Source organism: Protopterus annectens, chromosome 1.part0 (genome assembly GCF_019279795.1).
Source record: "Protopterus annectens isolate FY-2018-M chromosome 1.part0, PAN1.0, whole genome shotgun sequence".
Taxonomy (NCBI): Eukaryota; Metazoa; Chordata; order Ceratodontiformes; family Protopteridae; genus Protopterus; species Protopterus annectens.
In genome coordinates this window covers 1,277,416,858-1,277,436,098 of record NC_056725.1, presented here as the reverse complement: position 1 = coordinate 1,277,436,098, position 19,241 = coordinate 1,277,416,858, and the positions used below count along the sequence as shown (strand labels likewise).

At 36.3% G+C, this 19,241-nt stretch overlaps 1 protein-coding gene across 1 annotated transcript in view; it reads left to right on the top strand.

The window, feature by feature from the left end:
- Positions 1-19,241, top strand: part of LOC122801053 (O-acyltransferase like protein-like) — a 676,941-nt gene that overhangs the window by 554,789 nt on the left and 102,911 nt on the right. Inside the window, exons 9-10 of the mRNA XM_044070575.1 lie at positions 5,508-5,621; positions 5,826-5,955. Coding sequence (XP_043926510.1) covers positions 5,508-5,621; positions 5,826-5,955 — 244 coding nt within the window. The remainder of the gene's footprint in view (positions 1-5,507; positions 5,622-5,825; positions 5,956-19,241) is intronic.

Sequence of the window (19,241 nt, the reverse complement as noted above, 5' to 3'; positions counted from 1 at the left end):
GTTCCCAGATCTGTTATAACACCTTCTGTGTTCAGTGGACTACCATCAATATGGTAATTCACAGGAAATGGGTTTTTCCGAAAGGGGATGACAACACATTTTTTGGCATTGAGCTTAAGGCCATGGTTCTGACACCAGTTGTTGGTCTCAGTGAGGCATTTCTGTAGGATGTCAACATCACTTGGGGAGTTAATAATAGCTCCCAACTTGCAATTGTCTGTGAACTTTGTCAGCCAGAGTCCCTTCGTGTTGGCCAGGACTTCAGAGAAGTAGATACCTAACAGGAGAGGACCCAGGACAGCACCCTGTGGGACTCCACTCATGACTAGTTGGCAGTCTGACTTGGAGTCAGCTATTTTCACACCGTGGGTTCTATCTGTGAGCCAGTTTGCAACCCACCTAGTGATATAGGGGTCGATGCCAAGCTTAGTGAGTTTTTCTATGATTCCTGAGTGGGGAATGGTATCAAAGGCCTTGGCCAGATGAAGGTAGGCTGTATGAACCACCTTGCCTTCATCCACAGCTCTGGTGATTGACTCAAAGAAGTTGACCAAGGTGAGCAGGCATGATCTACCCTTCACAAAACCAAACTGTGTGGGATCCAGAGTTTGGAGATTCCCTATATCCTTGTTTATTAGGTCTGTGATGATGCATTCCATATCTTTGCATATCAGGCTCATCAGGCTAATGGGGCATCTAATACAGCACCACTTATTAGAGTGTGTTTTAAATTTATAGTTTTGAACATTTTTCCAGTAAGCAATGAAACAAAACATATGAACTAGTAATGACAAACTGCCCAGTTCAGAACATTTCAACCATAAAAGGCCACTCAAACTTCTGTCATTACAATCCACCAATATCAGTCAATATGCACAATCTCTGCAGAAGTAAGTCATCTGAATAATTCCACATTAAAAAGATCTGAAACTAATGAAGAGATTGTTGCTATAAAACAACTAATATTTCAGTGTTTCATCTACAAATTCAGTCCCTGTTGTCCTTGAAGAATAAATTGACTGTTACATTAAAATAAATGGTAAGATGGTATATTGCAACAGGGAATGATTGATAAGCTGAAAAAGAGGTTCAAAGTTTCTAGGCGTCTAATCCGAAGGAGGGCATACTAAGGACTGCAGTACACCACCCCCTTAAAATACAAATTTACATGCTGTGGGAGTAGAAGCTACAGCCCTCTGTATCAAGACACAAGTATGCAACCTGCTGTGCTACTAACACTACTTTAAAAGTTCTATACCACAATAATGATAACATTTGCTGAACAAAACAATTACACATTTTAAAAAAATGAAACACAAATTGGCAGGTTGAGTATCACAGCAAGCACCAAGCACAAAAGGTGATATACAATTTAGCTTTAGGTTCATGGCTATAGATCACGTGGACATTAATGACAAAAGGCCTTGGGGGGTATTGTTAGAATTGAAAGAACTTAGATGGCAGATTTTACTATATGCTGACAAATGGCCTGGTAGCAATGAAAGGACTTCTATTACCCTGTTTTAAAATTGAAAGCTCTTAAAAGAAATAAAATAGCACAATGAATATGATAATGCAGTAAGGAATGTATCATTGACTTATGAACATCTCCTTCAGAATAAAGGTATGAAATTGGTAGAGTAATGATGTTCTGAATTAGTTATGTTTTTAATTAATATAATGTATTTTTAACATGTATTTGGGATATAATACTGAGACAGAGGGTTTAATTTTTCTTGCTATTGCTTCCTTGTGTCCAATCAGAATGAAGGGTGCACTATTTACATGTCTGTTTTATATTGTATCGTCTGATGAAGTTTACAATGTTTAAACAAAAGCGCTAACGTATTTTATTTCCATTTTTACATTAAAACATCAAGATTTTATATCACCTTTTGTGCTTGGTGCTTGCTGTGATACTCAACCTGCCAGTTTCTGTTTCATTTTTTTTTTGGTTTGTTGGAGTATTTTGTTTCTTTAGTTGCACATTTTAAGCAGACCTAGCATGAGCAGCAGTAAACTTTTCTTCCTTTGAAGCTCACAATTCCTTGAAAATGCACTTGAGAATAAATTTCACTTTTTAACTCTAACTAGGTCATTTCACTCAATCACACTCACACACACACACACACACACACACACACACACACACACACACACACACACACACACACACACACACACACACACACACACCTCAACCTGTTAGTGCAAGAAATCTGGACAAAGCCTAAAATAAATAAGGACAGTCAGATTATAAATATTGCTCTGATGAACTTACAGGATTTGTGTTAGTATGCATTTTTCTAAAGGATGTGACACCTAAAACTCAAAATGTCTGTCACTATTTAGCAACTGCAATCCTTTTTAGGTGGAATATGAGGCAAAAATCTGGACAGTCTGCAAAAACCTGGATAGCTGAGGGGTATACTATCTTCCTCTTATACACAGACACACACACAGAGGAATAATATTAGAAAATAATGACAGACATATGAGTTTCAGACTTAATACCATATAGAAAATTCATGCAAATGCAAAACCTGTTATTCTATCAAATGTCTAAGTTTGTATGAGCAATATTTAAAAATGGTACCTATGTTTGGGCCTTTGTCCCTATTTATTAATAGCTATGAATAGATCTCTTGGGTTAAGAGGTTGAGGGGTATCTCACACACACACACATACACGCACACATGCACGTACACACACACACACACACGCGCGCGTGCGCGCACACACACACACACACACACACACACACACACACACACACACACACACACACACACATTTTGGTGGAAACATGGAATGACTTTTTTTTTGTAGATATGTAGATAACTGTAGTAAACATTTGTGGGGTAATGCATCTAAGTGTAGACATCAATCACCAGGAAAAATAGACTGAGCCGTTGGGACATGGCATTAAGTTCTGAATTCAAAGGGGCATCATACTCCAGAAGAAGCTATTGGCATTCCTTTGGAGATGGAGACGATTCCAAATGCTTTTATCTGTGTACAGAATGCTACGTTGTTGGCATTCCTTTGGAGATGATGAGGATTCCAAATGTTTTGTATCACTGAACTGACTGTTAAGCTATTACATTAGTACGTCCTACAGTCTGTGCACCCATCCCTTATAGCTAGCGTAGTGTTTGGATAAGTTACTTATCACCAGGTTAACAAAGAGACAAAACAACTAAAATTAAGTGGATTAGTGGATGAACCAATACCAAGAGCCCACATAACTTACATAAAAATGTAAATGGTCAGGATGCTGTCTTTAAATTATGGCTGTGGGTATGCGTGTGTGTGTCCGGTCTTTCAGGGAAGTTGACATCTTGAGTGTACTACTTGCCTAAGAATTATATTCTTGCCAGCACTTTCACCATGCTACGGTCCTGAGTGGGGCTGCGGCCAGGCACTTGAATAAATAAAATACTGTAAACATAATAAAAGCAAAGCATGTAATCTGTCATTTTTTTATTTTATACTGGCACCTGGTGACTGGGGAAACTACTAACACTGACTTGTCTCAAGTGTGCAACTTTCACGTTTTGCCACCAAACTTGAAGCTGACATTGATTTAAAAAAAAATATACCAGCAGCTACTTTCTTGACTATGATGATCTCAACGTACCTTAAGTGGGCCACACACCACCACACACAACGAATCTGATAATCTGAGTTAAAGAGCTCTTTCTGGTCACAAAACTCGTTCACTCTCTCTGCTGCCAATGTCAATCTCTGGATAACTCTATACAACTGTCAATGATTGGAAAGGGAGATGCAGTTTGAGGAGGATTTGAGGCTCGTCATATGCATCATATGACTGCAGCCTCCAACAGCATCTCCTCCGAACCTCCAAACCATGCAGCTATAACAAAAAAAAAAAAGCAAGTTGAAATCGAAAAATGTGTGGTTTTTACCAATACATTTTTCGTTTTCAACACATCATCACAGATAAATTGAGAAAATCTGGGGGAAGGTGCACCTGCCTGCAGGCGCCCTTGGGGGCCAGTATTAGTAGAAGAGTCTATATTTATTTTTTCATGATTTTATACCACAAAGCTAGTATCTCAACTCTATATGCATGAGTACACCAACTATAAATTTAATCAAACAGATCTGACAGTGACTTCTACTTTCCTGTATTATACTTATGACTGAAATTTTAATCTGAACTGAATGCTGAGAAAATAAAGGCTTGTTGTGTGTCACTAGTGTAGCATTCCTTTTGTTTACTGAACATCATTTCTTACAGTGAACATGACATATAGTAGTAGCCACATAAAACAGTTTGCAGTGATATCTCTTATCCACTAGATCATCCAGAGAATATTTATCTATTAACTTAATACTCCAGCATAAAAGCATATGACACACACAAATACTGAAATGCATGCTTACTGCCCCACAATCATTAAATTTACAGGAAAGTGCTAAAGGGCGTTAACAGACCAATAGATTTTGATTCTTTGTTCAAAGTGAGAGAATAAAATACCACATGTAAAGACAAAATCAAAAGCTATCATACAACTATCATCAGTAAAAATGAGACAAGTGTCTAAGTGAAAAAAGTGATTTCCTTTATCAAATTGCTTTACCTGACCCTTTTGCTATCCTCTCTATCGTGTTTATCACACAAAGGCATGATATATCATTACATCTTCACATCACAGCAGTGATGCATAGCTACACTCTTGCTGATAGCTGCTTGCAGAATGTTCATTTTACATTTCTTTTTTGAAAGCTGAGAGCCTGTTGTCCCTCTGTGACACTGATAACTGCCGTTGGGTAGTGACCTAGATGTCTGAGGACCACCAAGGAAGGAAGGATGTGAACGGCAGATGGCAGTTTGCTTACGTCATGGAGAAGGACAGAGATTCTGTATTGGAACAACCTACCCTTGTGGGGGCTAAATGACACAACAATAACAGGAAATTGAAGATGAATAAGTCTGTGTATTGCATGCATGGAGGTATGAAGTGATCATTGCTCTGCCAGCCTCAAGACAATTATGGACTAAAAAAAATGAAAGGTCCATGGGATACCGCATATATACAGTTACATGCTTTGCCTTTTTATAACATGTCTGGCTGAATTTTATCATTGGAAAATGGGCATATTCATTGATATAACAGAAAAAAACGTCTCTAAAGGTTTTAGCCCCAGTCTTTGGCTATAATGTACTATATATAGCCATAAGTAATTTGATGATAGGCGTGTGGGATCCTGTTGTCAAACAAATTCATGACCTTTTGCATTTGTTCATTTTGGTTTACAGTAGTTCTAAAGCAAACTATACTCATTTTGTGTAGAACATTTATTCTTCCTCTCATTCAGTCATCTGTGAAGACATTGCTCTTGTATTTTGTCATAATGACTTTATAATAACCAAACTAGTCTTCAACATATATCCTCCATGTTGATATACCATGATTATTGACAACATAAAATATATTAACACTTATTAGAAGGGAATAATTATTTTTATTTCATTACAGAAATATGTTTGGCATCAGCATCATCCTGGGATTCATTTTTCTGACTTCTGCTGTAATAGTTGCTTTGCTCTCCTGGTATTTCAGGCTGCCCATAGCTTTCCCATCAGATATGAGGTATGACATGTATATGTTCAATATTTTGTAAAATAAAACTTTATTACTAGAAACAATGTTCACATTATTACCAACAACTATAATGTAAATATGATATCAATGTTGTAGATATTTATTGAAATAAAAAGTAATCATTTATAAAATAGACATGCTTCTCAACCAGATTTTAGTATGTTTAAGCCCTTTCCATTTGTATACTTATAGGACCACATCAACAGTGATGTATTTTTTGGAGTACTACACAAAACCTTACTGCCGATATGGCCCATTCCTAGTGGGTATTCTACTGGGTACATCCATGTACAATAAAGAAACGAGCATTGTAAAAAGCAAGGTATGGGTACTATTAAACAATTTGTTAACAAGCAATGAATTTACTTAACTTTATTTTCCAGTTAGTTTTTAATCAGAATATATGTTATGAATCATCAGCTGGAGTAACTGTGAATTTCTATTGCTATATAGTAGGTAATGATCTGCATACAGGAAATATGCCTATTTTAATATAGAATTCTTGAAACATAATTGCTTTCATTCTTAGACAAACCATTTATGAAATAATTTTCTAAGCATTTGACAGTATATTAGTCCACGATTAAATGTTATTATCCTGCCAACATTTTTTAATCAGAGAAGTTACAGATGTTACAACATTGTAAGGTAACACATAGATGAAAAGTAGCAGAAAGGCAGATTCTATAAACAGAGTGAGGGAATTAAACCCAGGACTGCAAAATGACACTCATCAGTAGTTCATGACCTGCATTGCTCTATAGTTCATTAAGTGTAAGCGACATGAAGAATCATCTCACTGAGAACAGCTTGGGGAAGCTGAACATCCTCAGCATTGTTTTCCATAGGAATCACTCTCTGTACACTCTCTAAATATGCACTAGCACTAATTCCTTTCTTTGGAGAGATTTCTCCCTTCTTTGTACTTTTGCAGATGTGGAGCTGGTATATAAAAGTTGTGTATATATAAACCCACATTGGGGGTGCTGGATTCTTACATTTAATTTTTCATTGGGTTTATTTCCTGATCAATTGTGTTTAGCCACTTGGTTCCTCAATGAGTTGTAACTTGATGTGCCACACTGTAGGCCATGTCGTTACTCCTCAGCTGTAATAAATAAACAAACAGATTAAGCATAGATCTTTCACACTGCTTGTAGTGTTAAATCCTCTTTTCTGGCTTTATCTGTACCCAGCCCATCCTTTTCTTTAGTGCTACAGTCATAGTGAACCTTAAAAGTGTCCTCTGATTATGTATTCCTTGTTGTGGCCTTTATTCATTCCTCACACAGCAGGTTGTAGATCAGGTTTTCATGATGAGTGATGAAATATCTTTACTTCTAAAGTTGCACTTGTCTAAGGCATACTGCATTTCTTACCATAATGTAGAACTTCCATTAAGCTCCATAAATAAATTAGATGCATTCCATTATATAAGATACACAGATGTACAATGCATTATAACTATTACAACTGTGTATCATTTTCACATCAAAACCTGACACATAACTATTTTTTCCTTCACAAATAACTGTTGTCTCATCCAGTTCATTACCATTGCTTGAGGCCAATAGATTGTTTCCCTCCAAAAATTTTGGAAACTAGATATTTTTCAAAGCTTTATGAACTTAAGAAATTTTTAGATTTAGACATCGCACATATTGTGTAAATAAACAGTATGATAGACACACCACTTTATTTATGTTGAATATCATCAAATGTTGCCTTCTGGATAAGTTGATACCTTGGTATCATCAACTCTGTAATAACTGCAGTAACAAATGTTTGATTTGATGACTTCCTTAGATAGACAGCTCTGCAATACATATCATCATCATCACCATCATCATCATCATCCTTTTTCTCATTTTTATCTACATTGGATCAGGGTGTTGCTTCATCTGTCACCATCTCTCTTGATTGAATGCGACTTTCCTACCTTCTTTGACAGCTATGCCTGGATGTCACAGGTCTTTTATCACAGAAGCCATCTAGCTCTTTTCTGGACACCAAAGTTTCCTCTTGCCTTCTTCCTGTCTGTCTCAAGTCATCTTCACCAGATTGTCTTCAGCTTTTCTACATATGTGCCCAAACCACAATAATCTGTTTTCTTTTAGGATTTCTGCACTTGGAGCTGTTTGGGCTTCTGCTCTGATGTCTTCACTTGTCCATCTGTTCCACAGTGTGCATCCTACCACCCATGTCAAGCACTTTATCTCCATCACCTCTAGCTTCTTCAACTGCTTTGCCTTTACTGCATGGGGTTCTGTACCATACAGCAGTACTGGTCGCACCACTGTTCTGTACATCTTACTTTTCAGCTTCTTTGGTATTCTGTCACACATTACCCTAACACTCTGTGCCAGCTGGCTGCAGTCATCTGATTCTAGCTGTGGCCTCCTCATTCAGCATTCCCTTCTCATCAGCCACCCCTCCCAGATAGTTAAAGCTATTAGACTGTGCCACTATTTTCCTTTCTATCTCAATTCTGAGGTTCTTTTGATTTCCCCATTTGATGCCATTATCTGTAGGCATCCCATGTGCCTTCAGTTTTACATTCCATTCCCTATTATTTTGTTGAAATTTTTGCACAGTCTGCTTATAATGCCCCATTGTCTGCATACAGTAGCATACTCTCTGATATGTTTGTTAATGTAGCCAGTAGGAACAGCAGTAGGCTCAGGGCTGAATCCTAACGTACATCCACTTTTACTGGGAACTCAGTAGTGAGTGCAAACACTGTTTTTACTTGTGTCATTGAGTCCTTGTACATAGCCTCAACTAATTCTACCAATGCTTCTGGGACTTTGAGCCATAGCAGGATCACACAAATCAGCTTTCATTGGACCTTGTCATATGACCACTTTCCTCATCTCTAGCTTCTTCTCAACTGTTTGTCTCACTGCAAACACTGGGTAAGTTGTGCTGCATCCTGATCTGAATTCCAGACTGCTCATCTCCCATCTTACCTTCTACTACTCTGTGTATTCATTTATCAATCACCTTCTACAGGACTTTCATTCAGTGTGATGGGAGTTTGATACCTCTGTACTGCCCACAGTTGTGGATGTCCCCTTTCTGCCCGCACTTGTGGATGTCCCTTTTGTTCTTGTGCACTGGCACAAGTATGCTTATTCTCCAGTCATCTGAGATGCACCTTTCTCTCCACACTGCTATTAGTACCATCAGTAGCCATTTCTCCCCGTCTCATCCAGCATCTTTATCATATCTGCTGTGATGTCATCTGAGCCTGCTGCTTCCCCTCACTTCATCTTCCTATTCTAACTACTTCTAGGGTAGGATCCTCGTCTTGTTTTTGTACTTTGTGTCTGGGGCACTAAAGCTGCTATTGCTTTTTTGTTATTCAGAAGCCTCTGCTAGTACATCTTCCATCTGCTTTTAATGTTCTGTGAGCAGGTTCTTGCTGGTATCTATTATTAAGGGTGTCTGATGACTATCCACTGAGTTAATTTCCAGGAGCTGGTAGAGTGCCTCTTCTGCCTTGCTCTTTGCTATTGCAACGGTTTTCTTTGCCTTTCTCTTAGCCAACTGGTATTCTTTCTTAGCCTAGTCCAGCTTTCCTATCTCTCTCTGCCTCTGTAATACATCTCTAAGCAAGTAAAATGATCTTTAAAGACTTCAGAGCACCTTTATTATGTATCACTGAAATTATTCAGGATTATAAAATCAAAACTACATTTAACAGATGTAAATACAATTGTAACTTTCTCAGATTACAAAAAAACTGTTGTACAGCAATGGCATTGTTATATGTAATTAAGGGTGTTATGAGGGACCAAGCATCTCACACGGAGGATACAGGAGCTTTCTACCCTGCATAAAAAATGTTGACGTCTTTATGATTCTTTTAATTCCAATTTCATGACTCACAAGAGTTGATGAAATATAACTTGAACTATTGTGATTCAGGTTAACAAAAGCAAAGTGAAGACATCACTTCATCTATTCTTAAAACATGTGTTGATCCCATAAATATAAATTCCCTTTGGCCTATTTTAACTTTAAACATTAACTATAAAATTCTTCATGTGTTATGTGCTTTCTGTACGAAGTTCCTTAACTTATAGTATACAGTAATTTTTGCTTCTTCTTTATCACAGCTCTCAGTATTGCCTATCCAGCAGGGTTACTCGTATAGTATTTAGACACTCTTCCATGTCTCTCATTGCTATTTATGGATTTGACTAAATGTTTGAAAAAATAATCATCAAAATTCTCTTTTGCAGTTCTCTGTCACTCTGCAACTTTCCCAGATGTTTTCTTTATGCAGCACCTTTCATTTTATTTGACTGGATTCTGTATATGTCATAGCTTTTTTCTTTGTACTGTGGCTTGCCACCTCTACTTTTGCTGTTAAATGTTTCTTCTTCTTGCAGTTGGTAGATGTACTTTTTGCTGAAGATGAACCTCTGTCTGGGAAATGGTTGCAACAGTATCTGCATTCTGTTTTATAACTCCTGTTATTGTTTTTTTCTCACACACACACACACACACACACACACACACACACACACACACACACACACACACACACACACACACACACACACACACACACACACACACACACACACACACACACACACACACACACACACTCACATATATATGTGTATATGGATCCCTATCAGATTATTCGAAATTCATATAGCCGAGACCATATGACTGAATTTTTGGAAGTTTGGATGTTTTCAATGCAGATTGCCATACAGCATGGATCAGGGCATTTACCGTTTTCCTCAATGTAGTACAATCTCAGAGCTGGTATATTTAATTAGCAGGGGGTGTGGGGGGTGCAGGGGGTCTTGACCCCCTCTGCAAAACATTAAAAAAAAAATTAAAAATTTTTTTTTTTAATGTTTGAACTTCTGAAAATGTGATCATATGGTCTTGGCCATTATATATATATATATATATATATATATATATATATATATATATATATATATATATATATATACATATATGTGTGTGTGTGTGTGTGTGTGTGTGTGTATAAATATGGCTATGTCTATGTCACTTGGTGATTGGTGGATACAGGGTTACATAAGTGAGTGTAACATGGCTCAAATATATGATGTGAAGAAGGACCAGCAGTAGGTCTGAAAGCGCTTATCAGTTTGAGAGCTCGATTTTATTTATTTTATATACATTTTATGGAGTCTCCAGGCAACATTAAAGATTTTTAACTTGAAGGATAGAATACGTTTGGTTCCTGTCTGCTTTTTTGGGTATAAGCACTATGTTCTCTTTGTTCTGCATTTGTATTGTACTTCAACACAGCACCTTGGTGGGAATCCTAGTGATATTTGTTTATATATATATATATATATATATATATATATATATATATATATGTATGTATGTATATATATATATCTGTGGTTTACCATCAAAATGTTGATTGTGCACATCATCGACACCACTTATGCAAACTCCGAACACCGATTTTCTGAATGCAAAATCTTGCCCCCTTTTTGACCCATTTCTTTTTAGGTGTGGAGTGGCTGGAAATATCAATTTGGGCCACAGGCACTTCCTATCTTACAAAGAGAGCCCAACAACTTCTCCACTTCCTTAGGAGACTTCGTAGAGCTAACCTGGCCCCACAAGTCCTACTCACCTTCTACAGGGCCACGACTGAGAGTATATTGACAACTCAACCTTCAATCCCTACAGGACATATATTCAAACAGATGCTATGGCAGAGTCCAAAAACTATTGAGGGTTATATACCATCCAGCTCATGGACTGTTCAAACTCCTGCCAACAAGGAAGCGCTGCAGAAGCATTAGGTGCAGGACATCCAGATTCCATAACAGCTTCTTCCCACATGCTATTAGACTGCTGTTGTTTACATAAACTCTCTGAATGGCTCACTTCATACGTCTCTATATGCACTAGGAAAACTGTGAACTATAAGTGTATGGTATGTATCGGTGGTGAGTAAGTTTACATGTGTGTCTCTCTTATTTATTATAGTAATGTTTTTTGCATATCCTTATATTTGTACTGAGTCTATTCCTACTGTTGTATTTGTTGTGTTTCTGATGTAAATAAAGCTTTCAAATTTATTTTACTTTATTTAATTTTTTGTATCTTATTTTAATATTTATTTTTATTTTTATTTAATTTTTTTATTAATCTATCTTCCTTCTGTAAACTGTCATTCATATTGTACGAGCCTGAGTATCGAAATTTCATGCAGTGATATGCACTTTTTCCTCTGTGTTGATCTGATGCTGATGTGACAATAAAGTTTACTTTGACTGACTCTAGACTCTGATTTCCATTTTCTAGTTATTTTATTTTTTGGCAGCTGCTAGAATTAAACTAAACAAGGCCATACTGGGTCTAGGCAATTCAGGTCCTGCATCCCAGCACAAAAAATAATTTCCTTAGTTACAAACATATGCTCACTCAATACTTCTGACAGAGTACTCTTTAGGGGATTTTTGAAGTCTGCCAAGTCATTACACACCCAAAACATATGTTCTCAGTTACCTCTTTCTTCCCCCATCACACCTACACATTTGGCAAATGCCTGGGAAAAATTCTTTAGAGTCTACATGGGGTATAAAAATACCTAAGCAAACATTTCCAAGCAAAAATCTTGAATCTTCTTGACTTTGTTGCATATTCAGGAGGCATGTATATGCCCTCCCATTGTTTCCTTGTGAATTACTTATCCAATCTCTCTTTCCAGTTTTTTTATCATCCTCTGATTAATCCTATAGTTACTGTGCAATATTTTATTTGCCATACTAATTATCCCTTTTTTAACAGCAGCTTCTATTCTAGATTCAACTAAAACTTCTACTGGAACAGGTCTTTCACTTAGGATTCCCCTCTCTGACTTTAACTCTGCCTAGACTCTGACATCAATCCCTGAAAGGGAAGGCTGTCTCTAGCCCGCAGTTCAAATGTCTTCTTGGCCTCTTCCCATTCTATTACCTTTCCCTCTTTAGTTATTTGCTCCCAGTGTCTTGGTTTCTTTGCCAATTTTCTCAATTAAATCCCTGCCCCAACTTGCTTATTCTCTGTACCCACTAATTGCAGTAATCCCTGTCGGTAAAATCTCCTTTCTCAATTCTCATGTTGGCTTAGTTCTTAAAATACTTTCTGCAACTTTATGAATATAATATTCTGTATAGCTGTTGTTATTCGCCTGAAGGATACTATATATCCAAAATCCACCTCTGTCCTCATTTCTTAAATTTCCCTCTTGCTTCATCATCATCATCCCTTTCCACTTTGAGTTATTGCTTTCTGCTTATATATATATATATATATATATATATATATATATATATATATATATGTATATGGAACTACTTTGTTTAAATGAAAGTATGTTTAAATTAATCTGATTTACCCGAGCTGATTTCTCCAAAATGACATTTCCAGGAATGCACAAACTGCCAAATTCCATTCCCTGTGATAGGAGCCATTTGGCCACCATGGTAAGTAACTGAAATGGAGCAAAAGTAAGTCTACCAAAGTGGGGGGCTATGCCCACCATACCCCCCCATGTGGGGGGCTTCACTCCCCGCACCCTCGTACTTAAATATACCAACTCTCAGATCACACTAAACAGATGAGTGGGCCCACTTCACCATGGTGGCCAAGTGGTTCCTTTCACAGGGAAAGGAATTTGGCAGTCCGTGTGTTCATTGAAATGCTGTTTTGGAGAAATCAGCTCAGGTAATCAGATTCATTTAAACGTACTTTTGTTTAAACAAAGTAAACCTATATATATATATATATATATATATATATATATATATATATATATATATATGAGATATAACTGTGTAAATCCTAAACCACATTGTTTTATTGGAAGGCTCATCTTATCTCATTTGACCCTTGCCCTCTTCCCCTCCCAGATAAAATTCTTCAACTCTCTATTAATTACTATTCACAACTACTCCTCTAGTTGATAAAAATATGCCTGACCTGTGAATAAAGGTAAAGGGACTAAACCTTTTTCACTGCCTGTATCTTGCTATCCATATTCATAAACAAGAGCTTCCAGTTTTTTAGTTTTTATATTATGTTTTGTTTAGTTCTTCCCACATATCCATTGCTGCCATAACGGAATCCTTTTTTTATCCCATACTCTTAAATACATAATTTTTTCTTGTCCCTATAAATATGGGTATTGCTGAACCAATTCATGTGTGGGTACATAGATTACAGCTATAGCCATTGTTTAATCTTTATTAAGTTTATATCCCCCAAAAAGACTTAAAACTGTCTCAGAATGTTTCACAACACTAAAATGTACTTTTCTAGTTTTATCTATAATACCATATGCAAATAAATCCAACTTTTCTTAATTACTGTACCAATTATATCCTTGGATTTCTGACTCCTTTATTTTCTTTCTCAATGTCTATAAATATAATGCAAATAACAAAGGGAAATGAGAACAGCCCTGCCTGGTTCGTCTGTTCAGATACAAATGGTCAGAGAGGAATTCTACCACATTAATGATTGCCTCCAAATTAACCTTATTATAAAGGAATACAAATGCTTCCATTGCCCTGCTCATAAAATCCCATCTTACGATGTTGAATGCTTCAAGACCCTCCAACAGTGGTATTTTCTTATATTCTGCTTCTCTCTGGATCATCATTGTTGTATTAATGTTGTCAAATGTTTGCTTCCCCTCTACAAAACCACATTTTATCCCTATTTATCAATTTTGACAACACGTTTGCCATTCTTTTAGGTATTATGGACATCAACACTTTACATAGTTTAAAATTGACAGGAGCCTATACAAAGCTGGGTTTGATGGGTCTTTATCATCTTTAGGGATTATAGCCACCACAGCTTTCTTCCAGGATGTTGATACTTCCCCTCTTTTTAAAATACCGGTAAACAAATCCTTCCATATATTTATCATTTTATTTCTTCCTCGCTTCTAAACTTCCACAGGAATACCATCTGTTCCATGAGACTTTCCTGCAGAACGATTGATAATACTTCACCATTTTTATCTCATCTCCTCCTATCTTAACTGTTAATTTATGAGCATCATCTACCTCTAACCTTGGCAAACTTAAGTCTTCTATAAATATTTCCTTTTGTGCTTTTTCTTGATTTCAGCGTTTCTCTGCTTTATAAAGATTTTCATACAATTTCCAAAATATCTCTAAAATCTCAACAAAATCTCTGGTTCTTGTTCTTGTTATAGATTCCCTAAGTTTGGTAACAGGCCTTTCCAGTTTCTGTTGCCTAAGTCCTGCTAAAAGTTTTTGTGTTTTGGAGTTACTATCAAAAAACAGTTGCTTAGCAGTAATCTTCTAAATTCATGCATATTATCCAGATAACTCTCTTATTTTCTCTTTAGCACTCTGCAGTTGTATATATTCTTGTTCTGTGAGATTCCTCTTATTCTGCGATACTTTAACCTTTGTTATGGCATCTAATGCTTTTTACTTCTTAGCCACATCTCTTTTTCTTTTATTTCTACCCTATTTTTAAGATCCACTTTCATTTTCATTTTATCACACTCACTAGCTAGAACTTCTGAAGAATTCCTGTCTTCCCTAATAACTCTCAAATAATTTTCACTACACATTTTTTTAAATTCTTCTCTTTTGAACAGGTAAATGGGGAAATGCCAGTGTCTCATTATAACTTTGTTACCCTTCATTTTTATCTGAGTCGATAGTGGCACATGATCTGAAATAGTTATTAGATGTATGTCAAAGCTTTCAATTAAATGCACTTGTTCATGTGAAATATAATTTCTGTGTAGTCTAGCCCAGTTACTGTACCTTGGGGAATAATATGTAAATTCTCCCTAAGTTTCTGCTATGGAATTCATGTCTTCCATAATGAATATTTTCATAAATTCCTTCAGAAATCTACCATCTTTTGTTATATTTTCCATTCTAGGTCCCCCACATACATCTTCACTGTTGCAAATCAAATTCCAGTCCCCACCCTTAAGTAATATTCCCTGCTGAAAGCTGATTATTTTTCCCAAAATATTCTTAAGTTCCAGAATAGAAGCTTTAGGCAGAATATAAATACCTGCCAACTTAATCCTCCAGCCTTGCCAGCAGGCCTTACTATCTGAAATCTACCATTACTAACTTTCTTTTCCTCTTCTAGCACTATTGGAGCTCCTCTAGCAATTAGTATAAGTACTCCCTTTTTCCTTTGTCTCTGATATTCCGATAAATATCCATCCTGAAATTCTTTATCAAATTAACATGCTCACTTCTTTCCAAATGTGCCTCCTGTATCACTGCTATTTGTACTCTACATTTCTTTATATAATTTGATACTATTACCTTTTTGTCTATACTCATGAGGCCATTCACATTCCAAAACACAATGGACAGTGTAGCCTTTATGATAAAATTATGCCCACATATATACATACATATATATATATATATATATATATATATATATATATATATATATATATATATATGTTTAACAGGTTACTCCTTTATACGGTTGTTTCTTGTCATCTATATTTTAACCTATGTCATATTTACAAGACACTTTGTTTTAAAGAAAATCCTCAAACAAACAAAAAACAAGCAACCATACCCCCAGAGCACTCTCATAACCAACTGAACTGAAACAAGCACATAAATCTATGCACATTTTCAAATAATGAAGTTTAACCCTCCTGATAAGAATAATTGTCCCAAATCAACAGCTGCATCCGCAGGCATTATCTAACCTAAAATTAAGGTTATCTATGCTAAGGTGTGTGTTACAGCCTATGCTCCTACTTATACTAATTGCTATCTGTTGTTGTCTTATCTTTTTTTCATTTCCCCAATGTAAAAAACAGCTTGCATATTTTCATAAAACATCAACTTTTAGCCTTAAGAAAAAGTGCTTTGGCTATCTTTAAATAAAAGTAAATTATACACTGTTCTGGTAAATGCACTGAAGTATTTAGGTAACAGCAAAGCTGCTATCTCTTATTCACTTCAAGTAATTTCAGACTTTAGTTTTTGCTGAGCCGATTGCCCATGTACCTTTTAATTTTAGATTCCTTTCAGCAGACAATGTCCAGACCACTTGAGATTTATTGCCTTGACCCAAAGTCAGCTTGTTTCCATGGAAACATAAGAATAGAATGTGCAGCTGCCCTCAGCTGCAGACTTTTCAACTCACACTGAATATTTATTTGCTAAAGGAAAACTATTCATTACATTCACAGTTGTGTCAGGTCTCCAAAGCCTGCCTGCCCATGTAAAAACTTGCTATTAGATTAAGCCAAGGGCATTAAACCAGACATCCACAATGCAAACACAATATCAACTGTACATATATTATAATCAGTGCACTTTTATACCCCATCCCCATCCCAAAAAGTCCAAGATTACAGCATGTTAACCTAAACACATTTGTTCAGCCTTTCTTCTCTTTTTACACTGTAATGCCATCATTTTTGAAACAACTACTTGTTTACTTTAGTATCTTTATCACATGCTACAGTCACTGAAAATACTTTACTGTATATCATGCAATTTATACCATGAAATGTTTTAAGCAAATACTGCTAAGAACAAAAAATGTTTTGTTTACAATTAATTTTTCTTTTCATTTTTTTCCTTTTAGTGTCCTTCCAAACATTAATGACATGAAGTCAGTCATGTTCCTTTTATTTGCCTCACACGTTTAATGTCAGCAAAAGTCAAATTTTTTCAGCGACTTTTTCTTATAAAGCTGTATTGTACAAATATGATTGATGCTTTTTAGTCTTGTATTTATTCTCTAATTTTAGTGTTGCTCATCTTCTTGTTGTTCATGTCCATCTCCCAAATCCAGACTCTGGTTCAAGTCCAAGGTACTCTGATTTTTTTAGTCAATTCCTGTACTTTTTCTGTGTCTCAAGCATTTTCCTTTGGAATATTGGAAAAGATTTCACTGGCAAAGCCTCTCCATCAGCTTTATTATCAGAAGAATAAGAAGCTGAGTTGCCTTCTATTTGATGGATCACTTTTTGTTAGACAAACTTTTTTATTTCCACCTTAGCCTTTTCTGCATCAAAAATAACTGTGATCCTCCAGGAAAAAGTATTCTAAAGCAGCTTGAATCTCACACCTGCCTCTCTACATTTCAAGATTACTGAGATAAATTTCTTTTGCAGATGTGCCAAATGTCCCTCAGAGCTGGATTCAATGATGTGTTATATGCCAGGCATAGATTTCCCTCAGGTTACTGTAGGCGAGAGTATAGAGACAGGGCTTTAATATGATCTGTATTGGACAATGCATTTGTACCTTGGATTCTCCTTGTAAGGAACATTTGCAGCATTCCAACTGTTACATATGTCTGGTCAGATACATGCCGAAGGAGGCATTATACTCAACAATGGGTCTGATAAGGGACAAATAAAGTGGCACTATGACTTCCTTAGACCTGGATGCCATGCCCTTACTTACTACCATGGACAGATGTTGGTCAAATGGTAGATTACTATCAACATATGTTCCCAGATCCCTGACTACCAGGTCAACTCATAGGGGTATCTAATCAATGGAGTAATTAGTTTGGGGGACAGTTTTCCCAAAAGGCACTATAATGCATTGCTTGGCATTGAGTTTTAGTCTGTGACTTTGAGATCAGTTATTTGTTTGTGTTAAGCCTTCTTTTAAGATGTTTGTGTCATGGGAGGAATCTATGAGTGCTCCCACTTTGCACTCATCTGTGAACTTTCCATTAGTCTTTACTTCTGAGAAGTGGATGACAAATAGGAGCAGTCCTAACATGGAGCCCTGAGTTATCCTACTGGTGACTGGTCTCTTAGGGAGGTGGTATCACCAATCCTGACTTCCTGGGTCCATTCTATGAGCCAGCTGGCAATCCAATGAGTTATATAGGGATGTATGCCCAGTTCAGTGAGCTTGTCAACAATACCCAAGTTGGGTATTGTATCAAATGTCTTATCCAGGTCCAGGTAGGTAGCATGCACCTGCACCATGTGCTGTCATCCAGTGCCTTGGAGATCTTCTCAAAGAAGTCCAGCAGATTTAGTAGGCATGACATTCTCTTGACAAAGCCAAACTGGGTTGGGTCTAGTGTCTGAAGGTTGTCTAGGTCTTTGTTGATCATTTTGATGATAATATATAAATAAATTTATATATATATATATATATATATATATATATATATATATATATAATTATACAGAAATAATATAAACATATATATATATATATATATATATATATATATATATATATATATATATATATATTTACTCATATCACTTATGTTATCACATTATGTCTGACTCTTCTTCAGGATGCTCAGTTGCTCAATAAACAACGCAGGCAATGTTTTCAGTCACCATGAAATCTTTATAGTAACTTCTTCTAGAAAGATGTGCACCACATGGCTTGCTACTTACTGTAACTTGACATTATATTAGCATATTTAAAGATATATACATCATGAGTACGGTAGTATAATAGGAGCTACATAGTCTGTCCACAGTGCCCCTATGGTGGAGTCACAGGGGCTTTACAAAAATAGAGAGATGTCACATAACATGTTTGCATTATCCCTGTGACTTAAAATTCAGCCACATAAGTA